Here is a 25,281-nt window from a genome sequence, read left to right on the forward strand (position 1 = left end):
AATAGTATATGTGTTTTGGGGATGTATTCAATGTGATTGGGGCGACGTTAAGATGGGTAAGAAAGCATCACTGTCAGCCCAATTATTTGTGACTTATTATAAAAAGTCTATCAGGAAGTTACAGTACTTACTACTTTGTACCTGCTGGCAACAGGTCGAGATTCTACTGGAGTCGCACCAAAAACAAGAAGGATTTATTTAAGGAGAACTTTTGTTATTAACGTTTGATAACACATGATGCTTTTACAGTTCTAGGCCTTCGCCCTGAATGGTTGGTATCTGTGATGGCCACAGTGAACAGTTCTAGGCCTTCCCCCTGAATGGTTGGTATCTGTGATGGCCACAGTGAACAGTTCTAGGCCTTCCCCCTGAATGGTTGGTATCTGTGATGGCCACAGTGAACAGTTCTAGGCCTTCCCCCTGAATGGTTGGTGTCTGTGATGGCCACAGTGAACAGTTCTAGGCCTTCCCCCTGAATGGTTGGTATCTGTGATGGCCACAGTGAACAGTTCTAGGCCTTCCCCCTGAATGGTTGGTATCTGTGATGGCCACAGTGAACAGTTCTAGGCCTTTCCCCTGAATGGTTGGTATCTGTGATGGCCACAGTGAACAGTTCTAGGCCTTTCCCCTGAATGGTTGGTATCTGTGATGGCCACAGTGAACAGTTCTAGGCCTTCCCCCTGAATGGTTGGTATCTGTGATGGCCACAGTGAACAGTTCTAGGCCTTCCCCCTGAATGGTTGGTATCTGTGATGGCCACAGTGAACAGTTTGTAGACCCATGTATTTTTGACAGCACTCGAAAAGAATGTATATAATTCTTCTTTTCATGAAAAATGTGCAATGTGTAGTTCTACACTGGACCAAAGTGTGAATTGCTTGGAAAGTGATGTCTTTGCGGGGCTTTAAAGTTTATCTGTTTATTTCTCAGGAAAATAAGAGTTCTCCTAAACGCTATTATTGGCATGTTTTTGACCTTCTACGATTGTAGCAGTAATGACTGACAGGCAACACACGTGAAAGGTTTGGTGGAAAGAACAAATACATATTTTTGTTATAAATCTGTATATGAGTTTAGTATAAATGTTTTAATGGGGATATTTCAAGGTTGGTTATTGTACGTTGGTATATAAAAAGGTAAAATATTAGTCCTATGAACTATTATCCATAAACCACAAAAGCTGAAACTAGCACATTTGGGCATTAATTGATCTTACTTCTCTACATGGAAACCATAAGCCAATAGCTATCACTGATATACTGGAACTACAAATAATTGATTGTACAGAAAACTGTCTGTGAAAACTCTCACTTTATCTTCCCATGGCAGTTCCTAATACAAAGAGGGCGTTTTTCGATAATGTTTCACTTACTACTGTTTAGAACTGTACAGGCTTCATCCAAAAGGAGTGGCACATGCCTGTCATGCTGTGGTGCACCCCTTCACCTTCCAAGCTTTAAGTGTCTAGAGGAGGACTTGTCCGTTTAAACAATGATTCCATTGTTTTTATTGATTATAATGTCAATTAAAATACTATAATCAGGTACTATTCTAATCCCAACAAGGCTGTTATTGATGTGTATGTTTCTTCCTTCCGATAGTGTGCATGGTCAATGTCCTCTCAATAAATGTGATTATTGATAAGGAAGATTATTGTATTTTTTTTATTCTCATGATCCAAGACTCGGAACTCAGGCTACAAAGATATTACAGTATAATTCAAACACACATTGTAAGAGCAACATAAATGATGTCTTCATTATCAAATTCACCTGTTACACACACACCACACCACTATTTTTATATAATAACCCAGACACTTTTATCCAAAGTGACTTACTGTCATGCATCCATACATTTTTTCATACACGTGTTCCCGGGAATCGAACCCACTATCCTGCCGTTGGAAGGACCCTTTTACAGCTCTGTAAATACACTTGCAAGATACCATTGCAGTTTGGAGATGATGTCATAGAGAGCACTTGGTCAACACATCAATTCTGACATGTACAAATATATATCTCTGCAGAGCCTGTGGGTCTAGTGGTAACTGCCGGCTTCCCCACCAAAGGCATGGGTTCAATTCCCTGCTTCAACCCTTCAAACTGTTTTTCCCACATGTATACATATATCTACAGTCATAACGATTCGCACTTCATTTAAATTATGGTGTGTTTTCGTTTCCTTACTTAAAGAGTACAGTATTTGACTAAATTCTGTAGGACCAGTCTATTTAAGCATATCCTTGTCCTGTATGTGACTGTTGTGTCCAGAGGCAATGCTCAGCAGGGAAAACCAAACGTTGGTCCTAAAAGGTTGAAAACAAGTCTTCATCTACAGCAGGGGTGGCCTGTCCTATCTACACAGCTTGTGGCCCCTGAGGGCCACAGTGTATGCTGGTTTTTAGTTAGAGAATGAACTATACTTTGACAATCAGTTATTTTACATTGTTGACCAATTAACTACAGTAATCAGCAGTTAGAAAAAATGAGTGAAAATAAAAGACAATGAAAGGAAACAGATTAAATAAAATGGTGCTGAATTGTTCTTTGACGTTGGTCGGTCAGAAGTCTGTCCACTCTTGGTTCTCACCACCAATCAAGAGTCAGAATCCAAGTCATATGTTTTATCGTGGTCCTCTGGGTATTCTGTCTGTCACTATTCATGCTAGGCCTATGTCTAGACTGGCAAAGTCCACAGGTGCTTTGCTTCAGCCAGCCAAGTCAGGTGGGAGGATGCTGTCTGTGTCTTCACTTATACTCCACCATTATGTTCTCTTAGAATTAATGTCAAGGGTATGGTGCTAAGAATCACCTCCCAACCACTGTCTAATAGAGTTACTGAGTCAAGTTCTTATATGCTCCATTTAGTGCATGGTGATGTCAGGTATGTCACTATAGCTCACTAGCTTGGTGGAGTATAAGGCTGCATCTCAGATGACAATCTTTCCCCATACAGTGTACTACTTTCGGTCATAAGTACAGTAGCAGTGCACAATATGGGAGATAGTGTCAGTTGAGATTCGCTCCCCAAGTCAAGCATGAATGCTCCAACCCTTCGGCTGTTGAGTTAGCACCTGCTAGCTGTTAGCTTTCCTGGCTAAAGCTGTGAATCTGGGTGAGGAACTGAGACAGGCTCTCCTCCCCATCCTCCTCCAGGTGCTGCTGGTAACACTGGAGCAGTCTGGCAGCGCTAGCCTCTGTCGGTGTCTCCCCGGGGGGCAGGCGGGCGCTGGACATCCCCAGGATGATGGTGGTCAGGGACTTGATGTAGTTCTCGGCCAGCGTCAGCGTCTCGATCTTGGAGAGCTTCTTATCCATTTTGACATGCGGGATGGCCTCTCTGAGGGCCTGGAAAGCGTTGTTAAGTTTGTGCATGCGCTGGCGCTCTCGCTCGTTGCTCTCCAGCCGCCGGACGTTGCGTTCTTTGTTGCTGTTGTGAGACCGTTGGCGTCTGTGGGGGTTGTGGGTGGCACCCCCTCCTCCTCTACCTTGCTCGCGGTCCCCGCCCCTCAGGACCCCCCTCCAGGAGCCTCCGATATGGACCGAAGCCTCAGAGCCCTCCTGTTCGCTAGAGCCTGGTTCACTGGTGTCACTGGTCTCTGGTTCGGGGTCTGGCTCAGTCCAGGGTTTTCTGGATGACTTAGCGGCCTTCCCTTTAGACTTCATCCTTCAGCCTGATTCAGTGACCCCTCTTCCTCACACTGTCAAAAGCATTGAAAGATAAGAAAAACAACAACTGGTTATAGAAAGGGCTTGTCATGGAAGAAATAAGCAAACAGGGGGCAGGGCCTTTACCCTGAAGGCTATAGTGTTACAGTTGAGTTTAAACACTCAAGTTGGAATACCTGGCTTTTTGAGCACCATTTTATCCCCTTCCAATCTCCTGGCTTAGACTTGAGTTTTTATTATTATTCATAAAAAACACTAGAAATTGGCAACCCAGTTATAAATGCTGATTATACTGTATTTACATTGTAATTAGCTAATGGAACTAATCCTGCTGTTTACGATCCATAAGCATTTTACTGTACCGTTTACATCCTGTATCCTGACGAATAAGCTTAGATTGATGAGTAATAATGAGGAATACCTGCATAATGCTATTTTACAGTAAGACAGAAATATGGCCCTTTTATCATTGTTTCTATTCGCAGTTTAAAATGAAGATTTAAGAAACACAGCATCTATCTAAACAGCCAGTGTGTGAAAACACCATAATGTTGGTTGTGTAATCTCCACCTCTCTTATCCTGCTGCAGGCTACCCAAGGCTCCAGATAATACCCGACTCAAGGTTACTCTCTTATAACAAACGAGCCAGAAAAGAACAGCACACGTTTGGTAGAGAGATTTTCCCCTGTGTATGCCCTCTCATCATTTAAAAAAACCTCTTAAGGATCTACGGGATCGGTGTCCCTATACCCGGGTGGTTGTTGGATCGGTGTCCCTATACCCGGGCGGTTGTTGGATCGGTGTCCCTATACCCGGGCGGTTGTTGGATCGGTGTCCCTATACCCGGGCGGTTGTTGGATCGGTTGTTGGATCGGTGTCCCTATACCCGGGCGGTTGTTGGATCGGTGTCCCTATACCCGGGCGGTTGTTGGATCGGTGTCCCTATACCCGGGCGTGTCCCTATACCCGGGCGGTTGTTGGATCGGTGTCCCTATACCCGGGCGGTTGTTGGATCGGTGTCCCTATACCCGGGCGGTTGTTGGATCGGTGTCCCTATACCCGGGCGGTTGTTGTATCGGTGTCCCTATACCCGGGCGGTTGTTGGATCGGTGTCCCTATACCCGGGCGGTTGTTGGATCGGTGTCCCTATACCCGGGCGGTTGTTGGATCGGTGTCCCTATACCCGGGCGGTTGTTGGATCGGTGTCCCTATACCCGGGCGGTTGTTGGATCGGTGTCCCTATACCCGGGCGGTTGTTGGATCGGTGTCCCTATACCCGGGCGGTTGTTGCTAACCTGCGCTAATGTGACTAGAATGATGTAAGTAACAGCAAACTTTCCAGGACATAGACATGTCTTATAAGGGCAGAAAGCTTACATTCTTGTTAATCTAACTGCACTGTCCAATTTACAGTAGCTATTACAGTGAAAAAATACCATGTTATTTGAGGACAGTGCACAACAACAAAACTTATCACGGCAACTGGTTTGATACATTCACCTCTGAAGGTAAATAATGTACTTACATTCAGAAATGTTGCTCTTATTTGTCATCCTCAGGGTCCCAGATATAAAATGTAGCAAAGTTTTGTTTGATAAAATACATGTTTATATTCAAATGTAGGAACTGGGTTCTACAGTTTTGAACCCCTGCTGTCTATACTGTTATGCTTCATCAGGTGCTATTCATGTACCATGGTAACAGGTGAATACACTAGTAATAATACATGGGACTTATATAGCACCTTTCAAGGACTCAAAGTTTTTTACTGCAAGTGGCTGTTCTGCTATACTACACCAGCAAATTCAACAAATAATAAGTATTAATACGTATATCAGCCTAATCGAGGCGTAGAGTACAACATATATTAAAGTGTTCGAACTTGCAACAATGCTGGGATTATTACTAATGCGACTTGGCGCATCCAATGGCAATGTCTGCGTTAGGTATTACGCCGGGAGCCGTCTGCTGATTTGACAGCTCCAACGCAGTTACACCTCTGACATCCCTTAAATAAAAACAATGAAACTGATATGCAGTTGCCAGTTATCGCAAGTTAAGGCAGAACTGATTGAATCTAGCCCTAAATTGACAACACATATTTCCAGTGCATTTTTAAGGCATGTCATATTGACCAACAACTCAGTGTATCAATATAATAAAGCCTATTTTATATTAGCATTTAAACGTATACATTTGACCTTTTTCTGAAGATATTATCTTAGTTCTGAACCCAGTACCAGGACATTTTAGCCAAAAACCTGCTTGGCTCTGCCAGGAGGCTTAAACTTGGCCTCAAGTGGATCTTCCATCAAGACAATAACCCCAAGCACCCATCAAAATCCACAAAGAAATGATTAATTGACCACAAAGTCTCCGGACTTGAACCCCATTGAAAAGCTGTGGTTTGAATTGAAGAAGGTCCATACGGACAGACGAAAGATATCAAGGATCTGGAAAGATTCTGTACGGAGGAAAGGTCTTAAATTCCTCACACTGTGTTCTCCAATCTCATAAAACATATTAGAAAGAGGCTCAGGACCATCATCCTTGCAAGATGAGGTATTAAGAGGTATTGAAAACATGGGTGTCAATCCTTTTTAGAAAAAAATATATTACTTGTTCATTAAAAAAAGTATTTCTCTGAGCAATTGTGTTTAATATAATTTCATTTTTTTTGCATACTCAGAATTTGTATGATTTATTTCATACATTCTTTTTTTGCTCATCTTTATCAAGAGTGCCAATCATTTTGAACCTGATTGTAATGTTTAGATGCATGGAGAATGTTCTACAAGTCAATAATACAAATTTAAAAAGAGAGGGGGCAGGTATATTTACTTTAGGGCCTCGAAACCCATTCTTTGTCAATAATTGGATTTAAACAAAACTTTTTAGGCTTGTAGAGACACTAATCAAGCATTAGCATTGTTACTTTGTTCCCCGGTCTCCCCTACTGTATGAATAAATGTTGTGACTCTCTCATACTCTCTTTCTCCCACGCTCACCAATCATTTACATAAAGTAAATAGTTAGCCTTCATCAAGTTGAGAAAACAGTGAACATCTTAAATTAATACAACTTCATTGGATTTCAATAAAGAGAAAATGAATAGACAACAAATTGACATGTTAGTTACCTTTAAAAATGAAAGTAAGATGCCTGTGTATGTAGAAGAATAGTTTTCACCGTGAAACATCAATAATATCCTCAGAATTAAAGTTTCGGTTGAGTGGAAGAAGCGTCTGTCGTTCTGCTCCAAGGATGAAAGATAACTGTCGCATGTGAGGTACCTGTCGCTGCTGTAATGTACACGTTGCGCTCGCTTAGCCAATGGGAGTGCGCTCAGACTCCGGACGTTGTCATCTGTGCCCGTGCGTAGCCAAAAGCCTCGTTTACATCTGAGGCTATGAAGCTAACATGCTTCATTTGTCCTGGTCTTATCAACATTCTGATTGTGCCCACATTGAAGCCTTTGCAGCTACACCAGAGGAGGCTGGTCGGAGGAGCTATAGGAGGACTGGCTCATTGTAATGGCTGGAATGGAATTGTTGGGAACAGTATCAAACACATCAAATATATGGAAACTACAAGTTTGACACATTCCATTTATTCTATTCCAGCCATTATCGCTCCTCCCACCAGCCTCCTCTGATCAACACATGGTAGTAAAATGTATCTCTCTAGGTCCATCCACGGTCTCCGCATTGTGACCAGATATCCTGGTCCCTGTATGCAAATTGTGAAAATGATTTGAAAGACCACTCCAGAGGTGGTCAGTAAGATTAAATGACAATCATATCAAAATGTGTATTTTAAATTAGGTTTTGTCTAGAAGGGATACAGCTTTTGTCACAATTTTCTTTTTGTAGCAGGTTTAGTAGAACCTATGCAGCAGTTTAGGAGAATGAACGTAGCAGGTTAGAAGAATCAGGTTAAGGTTAGGAAATGGGTTAGCTAAAACGCGCCAAAAAATCTACTTTGAGGACAATTTGACAAAAGCTGTATTCTGTCTAGACATGACCGACAAATGACGCATGTTAGAACCAAGTATAAACAGGGCTAAAACTATCGCTTCATTGGTCAAAATCAACTGGAGGCTTCCCACATGTATCAGTCCACTCCTTGCACCCGCCCATTAATTTTCTGAATCCCTCCAAGTAGCTCATCAAAAAACATATAAATATATTTGAAGTCGCATTTAGTGTGTGCGTGACCTATTGTTGCAGCATGGTATTACTTATCACTGAGATACGTTTCACGATAGGCAAGGGGAAACAAATCAAATGAAGACTGCAGAAATGTTTTATTTTCAACATCAAGCTCTTATCAGTACAGTAGTTAGCTGATGAAAAACCTGATGAAAATGTTCTTACATTTGAAATATGCAGGCTGTCAAATACTTTACGAGTGAATCAAGAGATTCCCATTGTTGGAACCCATTTATTCAGTGTAGAATTATCACCATTGCTATGTTCTGATCATCAGAGCCCTCTGTTATTGTTAACGTTTCGTAGGCTAATCCTCATTGGGAGACAGGCACAGCCCTGAAAGGTAAACAACTGACTCTTGGTGGTACAGTAGCCTGAAAAGGGATGGTTTATCACCCCTGCAGTTGGACCCTTAGTCAGGCCCATAGAATGTAAAGGGAGGATGTGTAGTGTTTACTAGTGGTGAAACAGCAAGGTCCCACTGTTGAGCTCTTCTGTTCTTCTGTTTATCTGGAGATTTGTCTTCCATCACATTGTCTTCCTTCAGCAAACACGCTGTTAGGCCTCCATCTCCTCATCCCCAGTGGCGGATACTGGGCTAAAACACAAGAAAGACAGACTTCTGTATGATATAGTGTAATGGTTCCACAAACATTTCTACCGGTATCTAAAGAGAATGTCAGACACAGGTGAGCAGCTCCCAGCAGCAAAATGTGCAGCGGTGAAGTCCTTGAGTGTGTGTGTGTGTGTGTGTGTGTGTGTGTGTGTGTGTGTGTGTGTGTGTGTGTGTGTGTGTGTGTGTGTGTGTGTGTGTGTGTGTGTGTGTGTGTGTGTGTGTGTGTGTGTGTGTGCGTGGGTGCGTGCGTGCGTGCGTGCGTGTGTCTGTGTGTGTGTGTGTACTGGTGTGTGTGCACTAGTACTGGTCCTGCCAGGTTTCTTCTAATCAACCAAACCACACTACAGGTTCTGTGGAACATTTCTTTCCGTTTGTTCAGTTTCTCCTCAGGACAACCATATGTATTTAGTTTACCCATGGGCTCTGATAACTAATAACTACTGGGTATACTTTAAATATCAGTCAAGCAAACTCAGGTCTTACAAGCTGGACCAAATACTGTAACACACGCACACACAGGCACACGGATGCCGACATCCAAGCATGAACATGCGGATCAGAGTTGAGTGCCATCCTGTCTTGTCCTCCACCTATACTGGTCATAGAGCCGTCCACAGATGGAGTCAAGGACACCCCTTGAAATAGCTAGACAAATAAAGGGCCCTCTCCTTTTCTTTCCCCACTCTCTCTCTTCCACTTCCTTTCCTTCTCTCCTTCCCTTTGTCTTTCCCTTTTCATCACACCTCTCTGTTTAGAGTCTAAACAAACCTTGCTTTTTCTTATTATAAAAGAATAAAAACAGATCAATATTATCTATTTACTACACCACTTACTACATTGTGTAAACCTATGGAATAGCCTTTCCACTTTCGTTTGGCCTGAGGCTGAATGTGGCACGAGAGCATGACCGGTTGCATTGATAAGACAGTAGTAAAACTAGACGTCTGTTGACTGGGCTGAACAATAGGCCTTTATGTTGACTGAGAAGAAGATAACATGCTTTCAACTCCAGCCAGAGCCACAGATCTGATATCTATTGCTTTCACTGTGGCCAGCTGTGCTGTTAGCTACTACACGGCCCAGGCTTATTGAGTCAGACAATGTACTGTCACAGAGCTTTGTGATATCAGTGTAACCAACCGACAGGTGGTTTGGAACTGTTGGAGAGAAGGAGAAAAAACTCTCCAGCTAGAAATCCATTAAATAATGAATCATATAAGGGTTGGGGAGAGGAGTGGAGTGGAGAGAAATGGGGGGGGGAGGGAGAGAGAGGGAGAGAGGATAACTCACTTTTTCCATGAGCCCAAGGCTCTCTGGGTGACAGAAAAACAAGTGTGCAGCCATTCACTTGCCTTACTGCTCCAGGTCAGCATCAGTGACGTGGGTGAGGACCAGACTAGAAGGTCTCAACTGTGAGCAGGTATGGGTGGATGGACAACTCCACCTCTGGTGTGAGGATGTGGAGGTCTGGTGGGGGGATGCGGAAAATATACTGGATTCTGATATTATTAGATGGTGATCGGCCATCTTGGTTTTGAGGGAGCTGTCCAAGAAGGAGAAGTCATCCTCCCATTCTAAACCATGACCTGTAGGGCAGCGTAAACACAACCACCATCAGATAGAGATGTCATCAGACAGATAGAGAGATCACCATCAGGAAAGAGAGATAAAGACATACCATTGTCCTTTAAGCAGACCCCTGAGGTTGCCATGTGAGGTAGATGGTTGACATAGCTGCAGGGCGGGATTGGGGATTGATCATTGGTCTCAGGTGTGTGTCTGTAAATTGGTATTGGAGATTGACCCTTGGTCTCTTTGCTGTTGGTCTCTGGCCAGTGACTTTGTAGCTCCCTGGTGGGACTCTCCTATGGAGCGTGTTCAAAATGAAATGATGTTGATACTGTAGGCATAAAAACATGACTCTGATGTAAAATACCAATTATCTGTATGATAGATGCAGTTACCTGATCAAACACATAGACAGTGACATCATCAAAGAAAGACACCTTCCTCCCTTGTCCAGGTTCGTCCCCTTCTGATGACACAGGGCTGGGCTGAGGGGTCACAGGGTTGCGGTGGGGCATGACGGGGCTGGACTGGGGGCCCTTCTCACCTGAGGAGAGCCAACACTGGAAGTCTTCATACCTGCATGGAGAAAAATATGATTCTTTCACATAAAATGCAATTAATTTTATGTTATTCTTCAACATACAACTTGGTATTTTATACAAATAAACATCTACTGAGACATCCATCGTCTCCTTTCACACTGTGTGCCCCAGAGCACTAGCGACAGTATATCTCCTTCCAAAACAGGAAGTGCAAAAACTCATTACTAAGCGGCTCCTCTCCGTACAATGACATGGCACCCAGGCAATCATTGGAGAATGTATGTCTATTATTTTCTCCTGGCCACTCACTGCAGGGCCTGAATAAATATTGGTGGCTGTCTTCGCAGGCGAGCACGCAATAGGAACCTTTTTCCGTTCTACGGTCACCGGGCAACCGTTAAATGAGTGACTCAGGCAAGGAAAAAGAGATGCTGAGTCACTGAGCGCTATGACGAACGAACGCAAGAGGCAGACACACAGCCCAGGAGATGCAAACACACGCTCTTGCCCCCTCCCTCTCTCTCTCTCTCTCTCTCTCTCTCTCTCTCTCACATTCACACGCATGCGTGCACACACACACACAGACAGACACACACACAGACAGACACACACACACACACACACACACACACACACACACACACACACACACACACACACACACACACACACACACACACACACACACAGGGCTCTAATCTGTGTCTTCTTTACCACCTGGATTAGCACCTCACTGTGTATCCGCTACCAATGTCCTACATACAAAAAGACACAGCTTAAACCCACACACATGCGCACACAGACACAAATACACAAGCACGCACTCACACGAACAGTGGTGGAAAAAGTACCCAATTGTCATACTTGAGTAAAAGTATAGATACCTTAATAGAAAGTTATTCAAGTAAAAGTGAAAGTCAGCCAGTAAAATATTACTTGAGAAATATACTTAAGTATCAAAACTAAAAGTATAAATCATTTAAAATTGCTTATGTTAAGCAAACCAGATGTTTTTTTCTTTACGAATAGACAGGGGCTCACTCAAACACTCAGAAATCATCATTCAAAATGTAACGAGGACTTTTGGGTTCTAGGAAAATGTATTAAGTAAAAGTACATTATTTTCTTTAGGAATGTAGTGAAGTAAAAGTGCATTATTTTCTTTAAGAATGTAGTGAAGTAAAAGTACATTATTTTCTTTAGGAATGGAGTGAAGTAAAAGTACATTATTTTCTTTAGGAATGTAGTGAAGTAAAAGTGAAAGTAGTATTTTTTTAATAGTAAAGTAAACTACAGATACCCCCAAAAAACGATTTAAGTAGTACTTTAAAGTATTTTTTACTTAAGTACTTTACACCACTGTGCACAAACACACACAAACAGAGAGAGTACTATAAAATAAAGAGGATTATGAGCTGAAGATTTAACAAGACAATGCCAACTGCAAAGCAATGGTCAAAAACCATTGACACTGTAGTAAAAGTTACAGGAACATACCATTGGTCACTCTCATCAGTTTCCTCCACTACGACCACACCCATTCGGGTGGCCAATAATGGGTAGCCAATAAGATGAGGGTCCATCCAAAGACAGGACAGCTAACTCAGCCTCTTAAGTGAAGTCTGTCAAGTGAAGATAAACAAATGTCATTTTACATGTTGCTACATCATGATGCCCTCAACGACAGAACAGTACAAAGTCCTGATGCAACTTCCTGACACACGGTCCTATCTTACATTATCAATGCAAATTTCAAGAGAAAATTGACTTAAGAGAGAGGAGGTCAGAATACTACTGTACCTTGTGGTTTGAGGGTCCCATTCTACAGGAAATGGTCAGATCAGCGGATCAGTAATCCAGAACCGAGTCTCTGGAGAAAATAGATCAAATAGGAAATTAGGAGAAATAAGAGGAAAAGCAAGAGAGACAGTGAAAGAGAAATGAGGACGAGAGAGATAAGAAAAAGGAAAAGCGAGAGAGAGAGAGAGAGAGAGAGAGAGAGAGAGAGAGAGAGAGAGAGAGAGAGAGAGAGAGAGAGACAGGGAGAGAGAGAGAGAGAGAGAGAGAGAGAGAGAGAGAGAGTGAAATGAGAAGACCAAAGTCAGATAGAGGGGAACAGTGGGGAGAGGACAAAGAGCTCACGTGTACAGTAGTCAGTCCCATGGGCTTGACCAGGAGCAGAGCAAACCAGGCAAATCGATTAAAGACCTGGCTAATGTTGCCTACTTAAATAAAGGTTCATAAAATAAAATGAATAATGTAACAGATCCTCCTCAGTGAGAGACAGTAAGAGGACAGTACTCACACACACCCTGAAGCTTTACAGACAAAATGCTTGGACAATTTTGGCTCAAAATCAGAAACTGAAAGTTTGCAATAGGGTTTGGAAGAAAGAAGGCTGTGCAACCTCAGGACCCTTACTATTTTTAGGACTTTCACCACGGCATATAATCACAAGCCTATGCGGGCAGGACTGCCCTCTAGTGGTTATGTTGATAATAGCAGACAGTCGATGTCAAAGACATGTCGCACACAAATCAAAGGTTATTGGTCGCGTACACGAGCAGAGCGAAGTGCTTATGTTACTAGCTACTAACACTGCAGTAAAAATGAAAAACACCAAATAATAATAAATAACAAAATACTACACGAAGTCAAGAAATGTCAGATCGAATCTAATTAACAGCATTCCAAGTGTAATCTGTACATATTCACACCAGATGCAATATACACAATATATACTAAGAATGAAATGTATATCAGTAGATATATTAGAATGAGCTATGTTGAGAATACAGTATTTAAGTACACAGAACAAAACCCCATGGCATAATGGATAGAATTGCAGGAAATTAGCTTCCTGACCAGAGACCTGAATATAAATACATACACTACTGGTCAAAAGTTTTAGAACACCTACTAATTCAAGGGTTTTTCTTTATTTGACTATTTTCTACATTGTAAAATAATAGTGAAGACATCAAAACTATGAAATAACACATATGGAATCATGTAGTGACCAAAAAAAGTGTTAAACAAATCACAATATATTTTATATTTGAGATTCTTCAAAGTAGCCACCCTTTGCCTTGATGACAGCTTTGCACACTCTTGGCATTCTCTTATGTGTTATTTTATAGTTCTGATGTCTTCACTATTATTCTGCAATGTATAAAATAGTCAAAATTAAGAAAAACCCTTGAATGAGTAGGTGTTCTAAAACTTTTGACCGGTAGTGTATATATGTGAATGGTGTGTATAGACAGTATGGGCAGTATATGAATATAAAAGGTGTGTTCAGCAGTAGTTATATAGGATGATCCATGACTACAATACAGGGTATACATATAAAGTGGGTAAAACAGTATGTAAACATGATTAAAGTAACCAGTGATTGATGACTATGTACATAGGGCAGCGGTCTCTAAGGTGCAGGGTACAATACCGGGTGGTAGCCGGCTAGTGACATTGTCTAATGTTCATTCAAAGGTACTGGTAGGAGGTCAGCTAGTGATAACTGTTTAAATATCTCATTGACACATCTTGCAAGTTTCACGTTTATTTGTTGTGACATAATAAATGTCCAACAACACGCCGATGTACAGATTCCATTCAATTACTACTATCTCCTGAAAGAAGGAAGGAATGAGGGATTAATTGACTGAAAATATTATTCTTCATCAATTTTCACAGTATATTTCCCACACTGTTTCTGAAGGAGGGCAAGTTGTAAGGTTCGGTTGCTACTGTCCTCCCCCTGGCAACAAAATCACTGATGCTGGAGTTCCACTTGATACACTCATGCAGCATCAGGATATTGTTCCCAGGGAGACACACGCACACTCGTCTTTCAGGTCCTCCCTGTCCAGAGTCTGAAAAAGAAGGAAAGGATGGAGTGAAGTGAGGAGTGGAGGAAAGGAAAGGATGGAGTGAAGTGAGGGGTGGAGGAAAGGAAAGGATGGAGGGAAGTGAGGAGTGGAGGAAAGGAAAGGATGGAGTGAAGTGAGGAGTGGAGGAAAGGAAAGGATGGAGTGAAGTGAGGAGTGGAGGAAAGGAAAGGATGGAGGGAAGTGAGGAGTGGAGGAAAGGAAAGCAGATGGAGAGAGAGAGACAGATGGTGGTTAACTCAAATGGAGGAAGGTGCTTGCATTTCACCCTGGCCCCTGTGTGTTTAAGGGGCACCCCCCTCTTTCCTTTTATCCCTCCCTCCCTCCCTTGCTCCCTTGCTCCCTTCCTCCCTCCCACTTTCTGTATAGCCCAGGCATCATGTCACCTAGCCTGCAAACCCTGGTCCTTCTGTTGGGTCCACCGAACTTAGCAGCATTGTGCATATGATATAGGCCAGGGTTGAAAAACAAGTTCAAATGTAGTCTAAACTATTTGTGCTGTGTTCAATCTATTTACTCAGCATCAGATAGTTCTGCTACCTCTTGACGTAGATCTACAACGTCATCCGCTTCATTAATTCATTACAGTATCTTTGACTCTGATGGGCCACATTGAAAGCGGCATCCATATTTGCTCAGATTTCAACTGTAGGGATAGGGTGGGTGGATAGCTGTTCCATTCCCTCATTTATTGTTGTTTTTCTAACTGGGGCAAAGCATAGAATATCCCTTCTCTACTGCCCCACCTGCTATTAATACCCCTAGCCAGGGTAATAACAAGTCTATATCTACCTCTCCTCTTCCCAGGTCTTCAACATTAATGGCCACTTGATGACAGTCCAAAGAAATGCAATGCACCAGTCCCACAATGCAATGCAACGGCCTGGGACACTTGTCCATGTGCAGACCCTAGTGGGCGGAGTCAGGGACAGAGAGTACCGATAGTAGATCTACCCGTGCCTAGCACTACCTGAAAAGGGGGAGGGAGGGGGGTCGCTTTTCTTTTCTGATTGGATTGGCTGTGAGTTTGCCACACCAATTTAGTTGTATCACACGCACATTCGCAAGCCGGGGTGGGGGGGGGGGGGCTGCGTAACTATCCTTTTACACCAGAGGCACAGAATCATCATATCCAGCCAACAGACGACAAGTGACACCAAACAATCCGTGAGAGGAGGGTAATTGGAGCGCACTGGGCTTATTCTGAGCAGTGGCAGTGACGCCCAAGCAAGGCGGGCGACACATGACGCTCTGCTCTCTAACCGTCCAGACCATGCAACATTGCACTCTGGGTAAACCTGTGAAATGAGCTCTCCACCAGCCAGGGCCCTAGCAGCCCTGCCTACAGCCTTTATTTGGACACGCCCGGAGGATAGCGTCTCACTTCTCATTCTGCCGTTTTGGGGGTTAGGGTGAAACTAGACACTGAAACAACAACAGTCAAAGTGGTAAACATGTCAGCTTATTGTGTCATGCCAGTAGTATCTTAGTATCTTAGTAGCAGATTATTGGGTCTTTAGAGCGTTTGCTGACAAGAGTTCCTATAATATGATGACATAAATCTAAGATACATTTCAGAGAGCTGATAATGTATTTATGAGCCTCTGTTGACACCAGTACTCCTGCTCTTCCCCAGTTGAGACCTGGACATGGCTGAACAAGCAAGACTGATGCCAATAATGTATTACCATTTTGGGCAAGTATGCACGCATCAAGTGTGTATGTGCCTCAAGTGTGTGTGTGTGTGTGTGTGTGTGTGTGTGTGTGTGTGTGTGTGTGTGTGTGTGTGTGTGTGTGTGTGTGTGTGTGTGTGTGTGTGTGTGTGTGTGTGTGTGTGTGTGTGTGTGTGTGTGTTGTGTGTTTTGTGTGCGCTTGCATGCGTGCTTAAAGTATTGAGTGGAGCCAACTTAGCCTAATTTATTCATCCATGTTCATTTCCCTGTACGGGCAGAACACGGTTTACTGGGGTAAGGAACTCTATACTGCAGTATACAGTACAGTAACCTGTAATGGTACCTCCACCCCTCAACATAAAGTCTAAATGTAGATACCCTGAACACATTCCTAAATAGGAGTAAACACTAAGTAGAATTGAACACATATACAGTGAGTACAGTGCCTTCAGAAAGTATTCACACACTATTCCACATTTTGTTGTGTTACAGCATGAATTTAAAATTGATTAAAGGGAGATTTTGTCTCACTAACCTACACATAATAGAGTACCACAGTATGCGTCATAATACCCATAAAACCTAGCGTTCAAACAGCGAATTGGTTCCAATCATTTTTCCACTGTTCATTTTTCCCATAGAGGATTTTAGAAACTTAAAATAGGGTCTGTGTTTTGTGTAGACTTACCCTGGTGTGACGTTTTTATAACCATGTCAATCTCTCTCGGACAAGGTGACTTTTATCAATAAATTCGCCTGTGTTTACCCCCCAAAAGTGAAATGCTAATTAGCTGCTAATGTGGATATCATAAAGAACTACAAATGTAATTTTGATCTGGACGAGACTGCTGAATCGAGGCAAAGGTAAGAATCACTGGATTAACTATCTAATGGCTAAATGTAGTCATGAATCAATTGGTTACATTTCTTGAAATGGACAATTCTGTGAACTGCCTTGTGCAAGTTCTAAATTGACACAGTACCTGTTAGCGAAGGTGTCAGCTAGAGAGGACATGGAGGAGCTTGCTGTCACGCCTGCTCCCGCTCCCCCTCCCTGGCGCTCGAAGGCGCCAGCCTCCCCAGCATTACGCACTCCTGCCACCATCATTACGCACACCTGCCTCCCCCCCGTCACGCGCATCATCGATTATTGGGCTCACCTGTACTCAATCACCTCTGTCATTATCTCCCCTATATCTGTCTGGTTCCCCGCTCTGTTCCCTGCTTCAGCCTTGATGTTCGCATGTCTTTGTTACCCGGGTTCTGACGCTGTTCCTGTCCTGTTACCTGTCTGTTCCACATGAAATGTTCAACTCTCTTGTACCTGCTTCTCATCTCCAGCGTCGGACCTTACATGCAGGGATTTGATGTTAATTAGCATTTTGAGAGTAAATAGAGACGAATATATTGATAAAAGTCACCTTGTCCGAAAGAGATTTATATGGTTATAAAAACGTCACACCAGGGTAAGTCTACACAAAATACAGCCCTTATTTTAAGTTTTTCTAAAATCCCCTAAGCCAACTGACATACAATCATCATATACGCTGCTGCTACTCTGTTTATCATATATCCTGATGCCTCGTCACCTTACCCCTATGCATATCTACCTCTATCACTCCAGTATCCCTGTCACCTTACCCCTATGCATATCTACCTCTATCACTCCAGTATCCCTGTCACCTTACCCCTATGCATATCTACCTCTATCACTCCAGTATCCCTGTCACCTTACCCCTATGCATATCTACCTCTATCACTCCAGTATCCCTGTACATTGTAAATATGCTACTGGAACTGACCCTGTATATAGTATGCTTACTTACTGTCTCCTGTTTTTCTTATTTTTATTTCTTGTGTGTTTTTGTTCTACCTTTCGTTATTTTTAGTGCTACATTGATATTGATTACTACATTGTTGGGTTTAGAGCTTGCAAGAAAGGCATTTCACTGTACTTGTACATGTGACATTACAACTTGAGACTTGAACCTCCTTCCCAAACCACTGACAGTAAGTCAGGTTCTCACAGGTCTGCAGGTAGCCTGGCAGTAAAGAGCGTTGGGCCAGTAACCGAAAGGTTATCCCCGAGCCGACTAGGTCAAGAATCTGTTGACGTGCCCTTGAGTAGCACTTAACCCTAACTGCTCCTGTGAGTCGCTCTGGATAAGATGACTAAAATGTAAATGTAAGTCAGTGAACTCCAAAACCCATGTCGTGACAGTATCCTAACAGTAGAAGGCAGATAAACCCATGTCATGACAGTATCCTACCACTAGAAGGCGGCTAAACCCATGTTGTGACAGAATCCTACCACTAGAAGGCGGCTAAACCCATGTCATGACAGTATCCTGCCCCTAGAACATTTACATTTAAGTCATTTAGCAGACGCTCTTATCCAGAGCGACTTACAAATTGGGAGGCAGATAAACCCATGTCATGACAGTATCCTACCCCTAGAAGGCAGATAAACCCATGTCATGACAGTATCCTACCCCTAGAAGGCAGATAAACCCATGTCATGACAGTATCCTACCCCTAGAAGGCAGATAAACCCATGTCATGACAGTATCCTACCCCTAGAAGGCAGATAAACCCATGTCATGACAGTATCCTACCCCTAGAAGGCAGATAAACCCATGTCATGACAGTATCCAACCACTAGGAGGCAGAGAAGATAACCCCTCCCTCCAGAAGAGCTCGTTTCACTCAGCCTTATAGGGTCATGCATGTCTAGTAGACGATGTGGCTCTGCTGCTGTGTCATGGCGATTTAAAAATAAAAGTGCCATGTCAGTCTGGCAGCTCTCCCACCTGCCTCTCTCTGCCTGGGTTCTGGGTTGTTACCATGGTGAGGAGAAGAGAATAGGAGATCAAATGACCCAGCTTGAACAGGAACACAAATTATAGATATAGCTGTCTATACCTATACTGTCTATATCTATACTGTCTATAACTGTCTATATCTATACTGTAAGGTTCATTTGCCCTGGACTTTTGGTACATACAGGTGTGGGATCTTAATTTCCTACACAGTAGTAAAATGCAATATTGTATACAAGGTTTAAAAAGGCTTCTAATGTTTGTAATTTCCACTTTAAAATGTCAGACTTGATTTGTCCTACTCTGCAGAATGTTTGTGAAGGGGTTTATTAGGGATGTATTAGGTAGTTCATTGACTGTTAACACAACACTAGGCTGGACTGTGAACTGTTAGTTTGGTCTCTGGGGAGAAAGAGGGGGATTGGAGGGTTCGGGTTCGTAGGGTGTTGGGGGTCGCGAAATTTGTAGGGGGCTGGGAGGTGGGTAGGGAGGTGGATGGGAGTGTAGGGGGGTGAGGGCTAGTCAAGACAAGCATTGAGACACCTAGGCCTGTCATTACATCATCAATCTGTACAACCTCATTTTAGGAATTTCACTAATACGTTGAAAAAAAATGAATCATTAAAATGGTTACAGTATATATTACCAAGGTGATACTCAAAACTTTGTTTGAGTCTATAAAAGTGAGCATAGTGACTGTAGAAAGTAAACCGAAACTATCCTAATGTTGTAACAAGAAACCCATTGAAGCCTGTGACGGCCCCATATAAAGGTACACATACGAACACATGAACACAACTCATACAGTACTGTAACAGAAGCAGGAGACCAGCTTAGAGCAAACTGATATTTCAGCAATAACATGAAGCTAGCACTGAGCCGCAGAACACACAATCGCTGAGACATTTGCTGGCGACGCTGAGAGGCAAAGGACTGTTGGGAAAGTGTTGAAAAGCTAGACTGTCACCTCTGACCTGCACACACACACACACACACACACACACACACACACACACACACACACACACACACACACACACACACACACACACACACACACACACACGCAATCATAATCCAAGATGGACAGCTGTAGAACTCTTGGATGGTGCAAAGTGATCATTCAGCCAGCCACACTCAACCACAACCACTATCAGATACTAAAACAGTCCCACTGGGACAGCTGGTCTGGAGGGAGAGGACACAACGTACATACAGTAGCCTGAGAATCTAATGATTGACAAATTGGTAAGCACATTCCCTAACTGGAGAGCTATATTACATGAAAATGTTTTCTTGGTTTCTGAGGACTGGCCAGCGATGTTCTAATTTAAACCCTCAGCTCTGCTCTGTGCTCCTCCTATCCTTCACACCCTCGCCCCATCCCAACCTCCTCCAAGGGGTGCTGGGGAACCCCACCCTTCACTCACCCACCACCGGACAGAGAGAGACTGTCACTCATGCTCTAAGCCAACTGGCATCAGAATGGCCCTATTACAGCTCGAGGTGGGGGGGGGGGGTACTACTCCAGTTGCATGGTGCAACTATATATCGGTCCAAAATGTAATGAGTCAGGGTTTCCCTGGTTACGAATTAAACAGACAGGAAACAGAAGATAGAGGGACAGAGAGAGACGAACGGTGAAGGGTATAGGCTACATATGCCAAAATAGATGTTCACATTTAATAAATAGCTTACATGACACTTGTTGCAGGTGAACTTACTTACGATTAAAATAATTGCAGTTTAATTCATATCAACAATTTTTTCCCTTATGGTTTGCTGCTTCTATCCCCACTCTTTAAATAGAGTCGCTGGCTAGCTGCATTGTCACGGATCCCCCGGTACTGCTGCTCATTCTGTTTACCAGTTCCGGAGGTCAACGTCACCGGCCTTCTAGGCTTCACTGAACTGTGTCATTACGCACACCTGGTTCCAATTCCTCCCTGATTGTATTTGTACAAATGTGCCCTTTGTTTCCCATTGGGCTGTCCATTATATTTACCATGTCCGTTGGTCGTGTGAGTACCTATGCCTTGTCTGTGCTGCGTGTTTTGTGTATTACGGGTCTCGTCCTGTGTCGTTCTACGAGGTTTGACCTCACTCTTTTGTTTTTAGTACATCCCAGTGTTACTGTACATGTTTGTTTTGGGTTTATTAAAAACCCAGATGTATTCCTGCGCCTGTCTCCAAATCCTTTATACCAGAGTGACATGAATTCTTTACATTTTTGTGCTGACCGATGGTAGCCAATGGCTAAAGCACAGGGATTAAAAGGCAAGTTTGAATTTAAACCCGTACGTGAAATAAGCTACAGCACAGTGCAGGATGGTGGAAGCAAAGATCCCTGTTGATTTGAACAAACCTGTCTAAGCCAAATCTCTTAACTCTTTAAGGGGTCCATTACATTCCACCCCACGGCCCCTTTCCTATCCAGAAAGTAACACAAGAGAAAGACCAACCATTTTCTAACACTCCTTAGAACAGAAGGGTGGAGGGGAAGCGAGAGAGTCAGGAAAGAAAGAAAGAGGGAGAGAAAGGATAAAAAAAGTGAGAGGGGGGGAGAGAGCAAGCGAGAGAAAGAGAAATGAAGAGAAAAAGAGCGCTGCACCTGCTGATGTGGGTGTAGAAGGGAAACCTGACATACAATGGCTTAATGACCATCTCAGGGAGTTACAGTAGACTAGCTAACACAGGCCTATTTAATGGCCTGGTGAAATCACACCAGCAGAGGGTGATGTGTGTGGGGAAGTCTCTCTCCAGCCCCCTGAGATACAACTGGCCAAATGTCCCCTCTAACCCAGGGCTGTTCAATCCCGGTCCTCGGGACTTGGGAGCCACACATGGTACATGCTTTTGTGCCAACGCAACCAATACCTGATTCAACTGAGCCTGGATCGCAGCCAAAGGGGGTCTTTAACTGGGACTGAGCGTTGGTTGAAACTTTGTCCATTTAATAACGTTCATTGGGAACATGTGACAGTGTGCACGTTCATTCTATTTGCTTATTTACTCGACCCACCTGATAACTTCCTCCACATAATATTACTCCTATAAATGTCTGGTCATTTTCATCCCTGGACAAAACTATGTTCTGTTGTGTTTATCCTCCCAAACCCAGTGAGTAGCCTACCCTTGGCTCACGTGTAGACTGCAGAATGAGTGTGAGGGAAGGTTCTTAGGTTGTTGTTGTGGAGGGGACAGGGTACTCAGCCAGCCTGGCAGTAAGTTAGGTTGGAGTAAGGAGTAACGTGAGCAGTGATCAGAACGTGAGCAGCGATCAGATAGAACACTCTGTCTTGTTTTCCTTTGGTTGCTGAGGATTTATAGCTGCGAGAAGTGGCACAGGGTTACTACAGGGCTCCCATCAACACGCACTCACTCACGCACACACGTGCACGCACGCACACACACACACACACTTAAATCTTGAGTGATTGATGTCAAAGCGTCAGGAGAGTGAAATAAAACCGCTTGAGGAGGGAGAGGCCTTGCGAGGAGAAATGGGGTGATGGGATTGGGGGGGTCGGGATGAATCTGAGAACGGTATCGGTATGTCCCCCACCACAGCTGGTCCGATGGAAATAGACAGAGATGTAACTGAGCCCAGGGAAGAAGAGGAGCAATCGCTTTCCCCAGGATGGATGTTCAAGCAGTCTCTCTTTCTCTCTCTCTCTCTCTCTCTCTCTCTCTCTCTCTCTCTCTCTCTCTCTCTCTCTCTCTCCCCTTTCTCTCTGTATCAGTATCCTCTCGAGGGTGCAAATGTTTAAAACATTAAAAACCTCTACATGCAGTCCACAGTAATTACCCGATGACAATGGCAGGTAGATCTAAAGCCCATACTCATAGCAGCCAGTTAGTGGGCTGAGCGAGCGAGCCCAGGCTGCACATCTCTGTGTCTGAGTGTGAGAGGAGTACAGTAAGCTGAATAGCTCAGCAGCAGAGCCCCAGATATACTCCCTGTGACTCCCCAAAGACCTTATCAGTGGTAGAAACGTTGTCCATAAACAGCATACAGAATCAGACCTGAGCAGACCTCACCCTGAAATGTGCACAAACCCAAGTCAAAACAGGATTTGTTGTCTTTCAGATACTTAAGATGCACTTCATTTAGCTTGCTCGATGCAGTGGGACCAACGGATAAAAAGCCAGATAAAGAAAGAAAGCAAAAAGTCCAAACCCAGCAGGTCAGCAGGCTCTCTCTCTCTCCTCTTACTCGGGGAGTGAGAAGAGAACGCTGCCACCGGCTGGTTGGCTTGGCAGCTGAGAGAACGTCCCCATGTCTGTCAGCTATGCCAAAATGACTCAGCTCTCACCACACCAAAATAGCACCAATCAATCCCAGCCAGGCAACAATGTGGTGGGGTCTTCTAAGGCCCTACAGATCCAGGTTCGATCCCAGGCTGTGTCGCAGCCGGCTGTGACCGGGAGACCATGAGGCGGCGTACAATTGGCCCAGCATCGTCTGGGTAAGGGGAGGGTTTGGCTGGCTGGATGTCCTTGTCCCATCGCGCTATAGCGACTCCTGTGGCGAGCTGGTCTCATGCACGCTGACACGGTCGCCAGTTGGGCGGTGTTTCCTCCGACACATTGGTGCGGCTGGCTTCCGGGTTAAGCGAGCAGTGTGTCAAGAAGCAGCGCAGCTTGGCAGGGTCGTGGGGTCGTGCTTGGCAGGGTCGTGGGGAGAAAAAGGGCTAAAATATGAAAAATAAACGATGTGGTAATCATGGTCCAGGGATCTGGGAGAGATCTGCTGCTGCTCCAGTTTCAACTGTTCTGCCTTATTATTATTTGACCATGCTGGTCATTTATGAACATTTGAACATCTTGGCCATGTTCTGTTATAATCTCCACCCGGCACAGCCAGAAGAGGACTGGCCACCCCACATAGCCTGGTTCCTCTCTAGGTTTCTTCCTAGGTTTTGGCCTTTCTAGGGAGTTTTTCCTAGCCACCGTGCTTCTACACCTGCATTGCTTGCTGTTTGGGGTTTTAGGCTGGGTTTCTGTACAGCACTTTGAGATATCAGCTGATGTACGAAGGGCTATATAAATACATTTGATTTGATTTGATCCCTCAGGAGGCTAATGTGTTTTACTATCACTCTGTTTGATTCATCTGTTGTCACAGCAAATTTTCCCGCTGAGCAGGAAGTGCAAAATACTGTGTATTCAAGGTTTAAAAAGGCTTCTGAAGTTCGTAATTTCCACTTTAAAATGTCAGACTTGATTTACCCTAATAAAAAATGTATCAACCCCTAGAAAACATTTTCAAATAATAACTAACATTTCCTGTTGCTGCTGGATTCTTTTTCTGCTTTGAGAAACTGGTCAAATGAAGATAGTACACCTGTACGTGTGCTTTACTTTCCACTGATGTGTTTTAGTGTTTCCATAGTTAGCCGTTAGACTCAGCTCTAATGATGGAGTGCAGATCCCCAGGAGGATACATAGACAAGTTTTTACACTAAATAATTGTATAGACATTTTTTCCCCATAATATAATTCATCAATAAGGCCCGAGGGGGTGTGGTATATAGACAATATACCACAGCTAAGGGATGTTCTTCGGCATGATGCAACGCAGAGTGCCTGGACACAGCTCTTAGACGTGGTATATCGACAATATATCACAAACCCCCCGAGGTGCCTTATTGCTATTATGAACTTCTTACCAACATACTTAGAATAGTTCAAAGAAACGTTTTGTTGTACCCGTGGTATACGGTCTGATATACCACGGCTGTCAGCAAACCAGCATTCAGGGCTCGAACTACTTAATTTATAATCCCCTTTTGATAGATCAACAAGACATTTTACAAACCCAAACAATTCAGTCTTGTCAGGTCTCAACATGACATCATATCTGGCAAAGTGGATACAGTAAGCTCTCTCAACCAGCACAACGCAAAACAGGACTACAATGACAAACACAAAATCCCAATCCCAAAAATATATCATTTTCCTCCTACTTACCACTATGGTTCTCCATGTAGAAGAAGTCTGCTCTGCTTCTTAGTTCCATTGTCTTTCCTCCCCCACCTCGACAACTACTGTGTATTGTCTTCATGGATATCAACAAGCTTCACCTGCACAGGAAACTACATAGAACGCCAACATCCACACACAGCTAAAACATAAAGTCAATCTGTACAGTCTCTACGTGTAGAAGCCCTACCACCCATCCCTCTTCCCCTCTCCCTCATCCCCCCCATCCCCCTCTCCTCCATCACACAGGAAACCTGGCCTTCCTGCAAACAAGCATCGGAGCATGGAAGGGGACAAGGCCACGGCC

General features: G+C 43.7%; 2 protein-coding genes across 4 annotated transcripts; both read right to left on the minus strand.

Moving 5' to 3' along the window:
• Positions 1-798: 798 nt before the first annotated feature.
• LOC115144226 (class A basic helix-loop-helix protein 15-like) lies at positions 799-7,206 on the minus strand. Its single transcript, XM_029685092.2, has 2 exons — positions 6,812-7,206; positions 799-3,703 (listed from the first exon to the last, which is right to left on the minus strand). The coding sequence occupies exon 2, from the start codon at positions 3,666-3,668 to the stop codon at positions 3,087-3,089; it is 582 nt and encodes a 193-aa protein (XP_029540952.1). The 5' UTR covers positions 3,669-3,703; positions 6,812-7,206; the 3' UTR covers positions 799-3,086.
• A 755-nt stretch (positions 7,207-7,961) lies between these two features.
• Positions 7,962-25,142, minus strand: LOC115144227 (serine/threonine-protein kinase LMTK2-like). 3 transcript variants are annotated; one of them, XR_003865794.2, is made up of 7 exons: positions 24,963-25,142; positions 12,411-12,480; positions 12,108-12,232; positions 10,464-10,644; positions 10,178-10,364; positions 9,790-10,085; positions 7,962-8,481 (listed from the first exon to the last, which is right to left on the minus strand). XR_003865794.2 is itself a non-coding variant. In XM_029685093.2 (7 exons), the coding sequence occupies exons 3-6, from the start codon at positions 12,191-12,193 to the stop codon at positions 9,853-9,855; spliced, it is 687 nt and encodes a 228-aa protein (XP_029540953.1). In that variant the 5' UTR covers positions 12,194-12,232; positions 12,411-12,480; positions 24,963-25,139; the 3' UTR covers positions 7,962-8,481; position 9,852. The 3 variants fall into 3 exon arrangements, 2 of the variants coding, with proteins under 2 accessions (XP_029540953.1, XP_029540954.1); XM_029685093.2 differs by having other exon boundaries at positions 9,852-10,085; positions 24,963-25,139; XM_029685094.2 differs by lacking the exon at positions 24,963-25,142 and adding an exon at positions 12,753-13,531 and having other exon boundaries at positions 9,852-10,085.
• Positions 25,143-25,281: the final 139 nt, after the last annotated feature.

The sequence above is a fragment of the Oncorhynchus nerka genome, linkage group LG16 (assembly GCF_034236695.1).
Source record: "Oncorhynchus nerka isolate Pitt River linkage group LG16, Oner_Uvic_2.0, whole genome shotgun sequence".
NCBI classification, from domain to species: Eukaryota; Metazoa; Chordata; class Actinopteri; order Salmoniformes; family Salmonidae; genus Oncorhynchus; species Oncorhynchus nerka.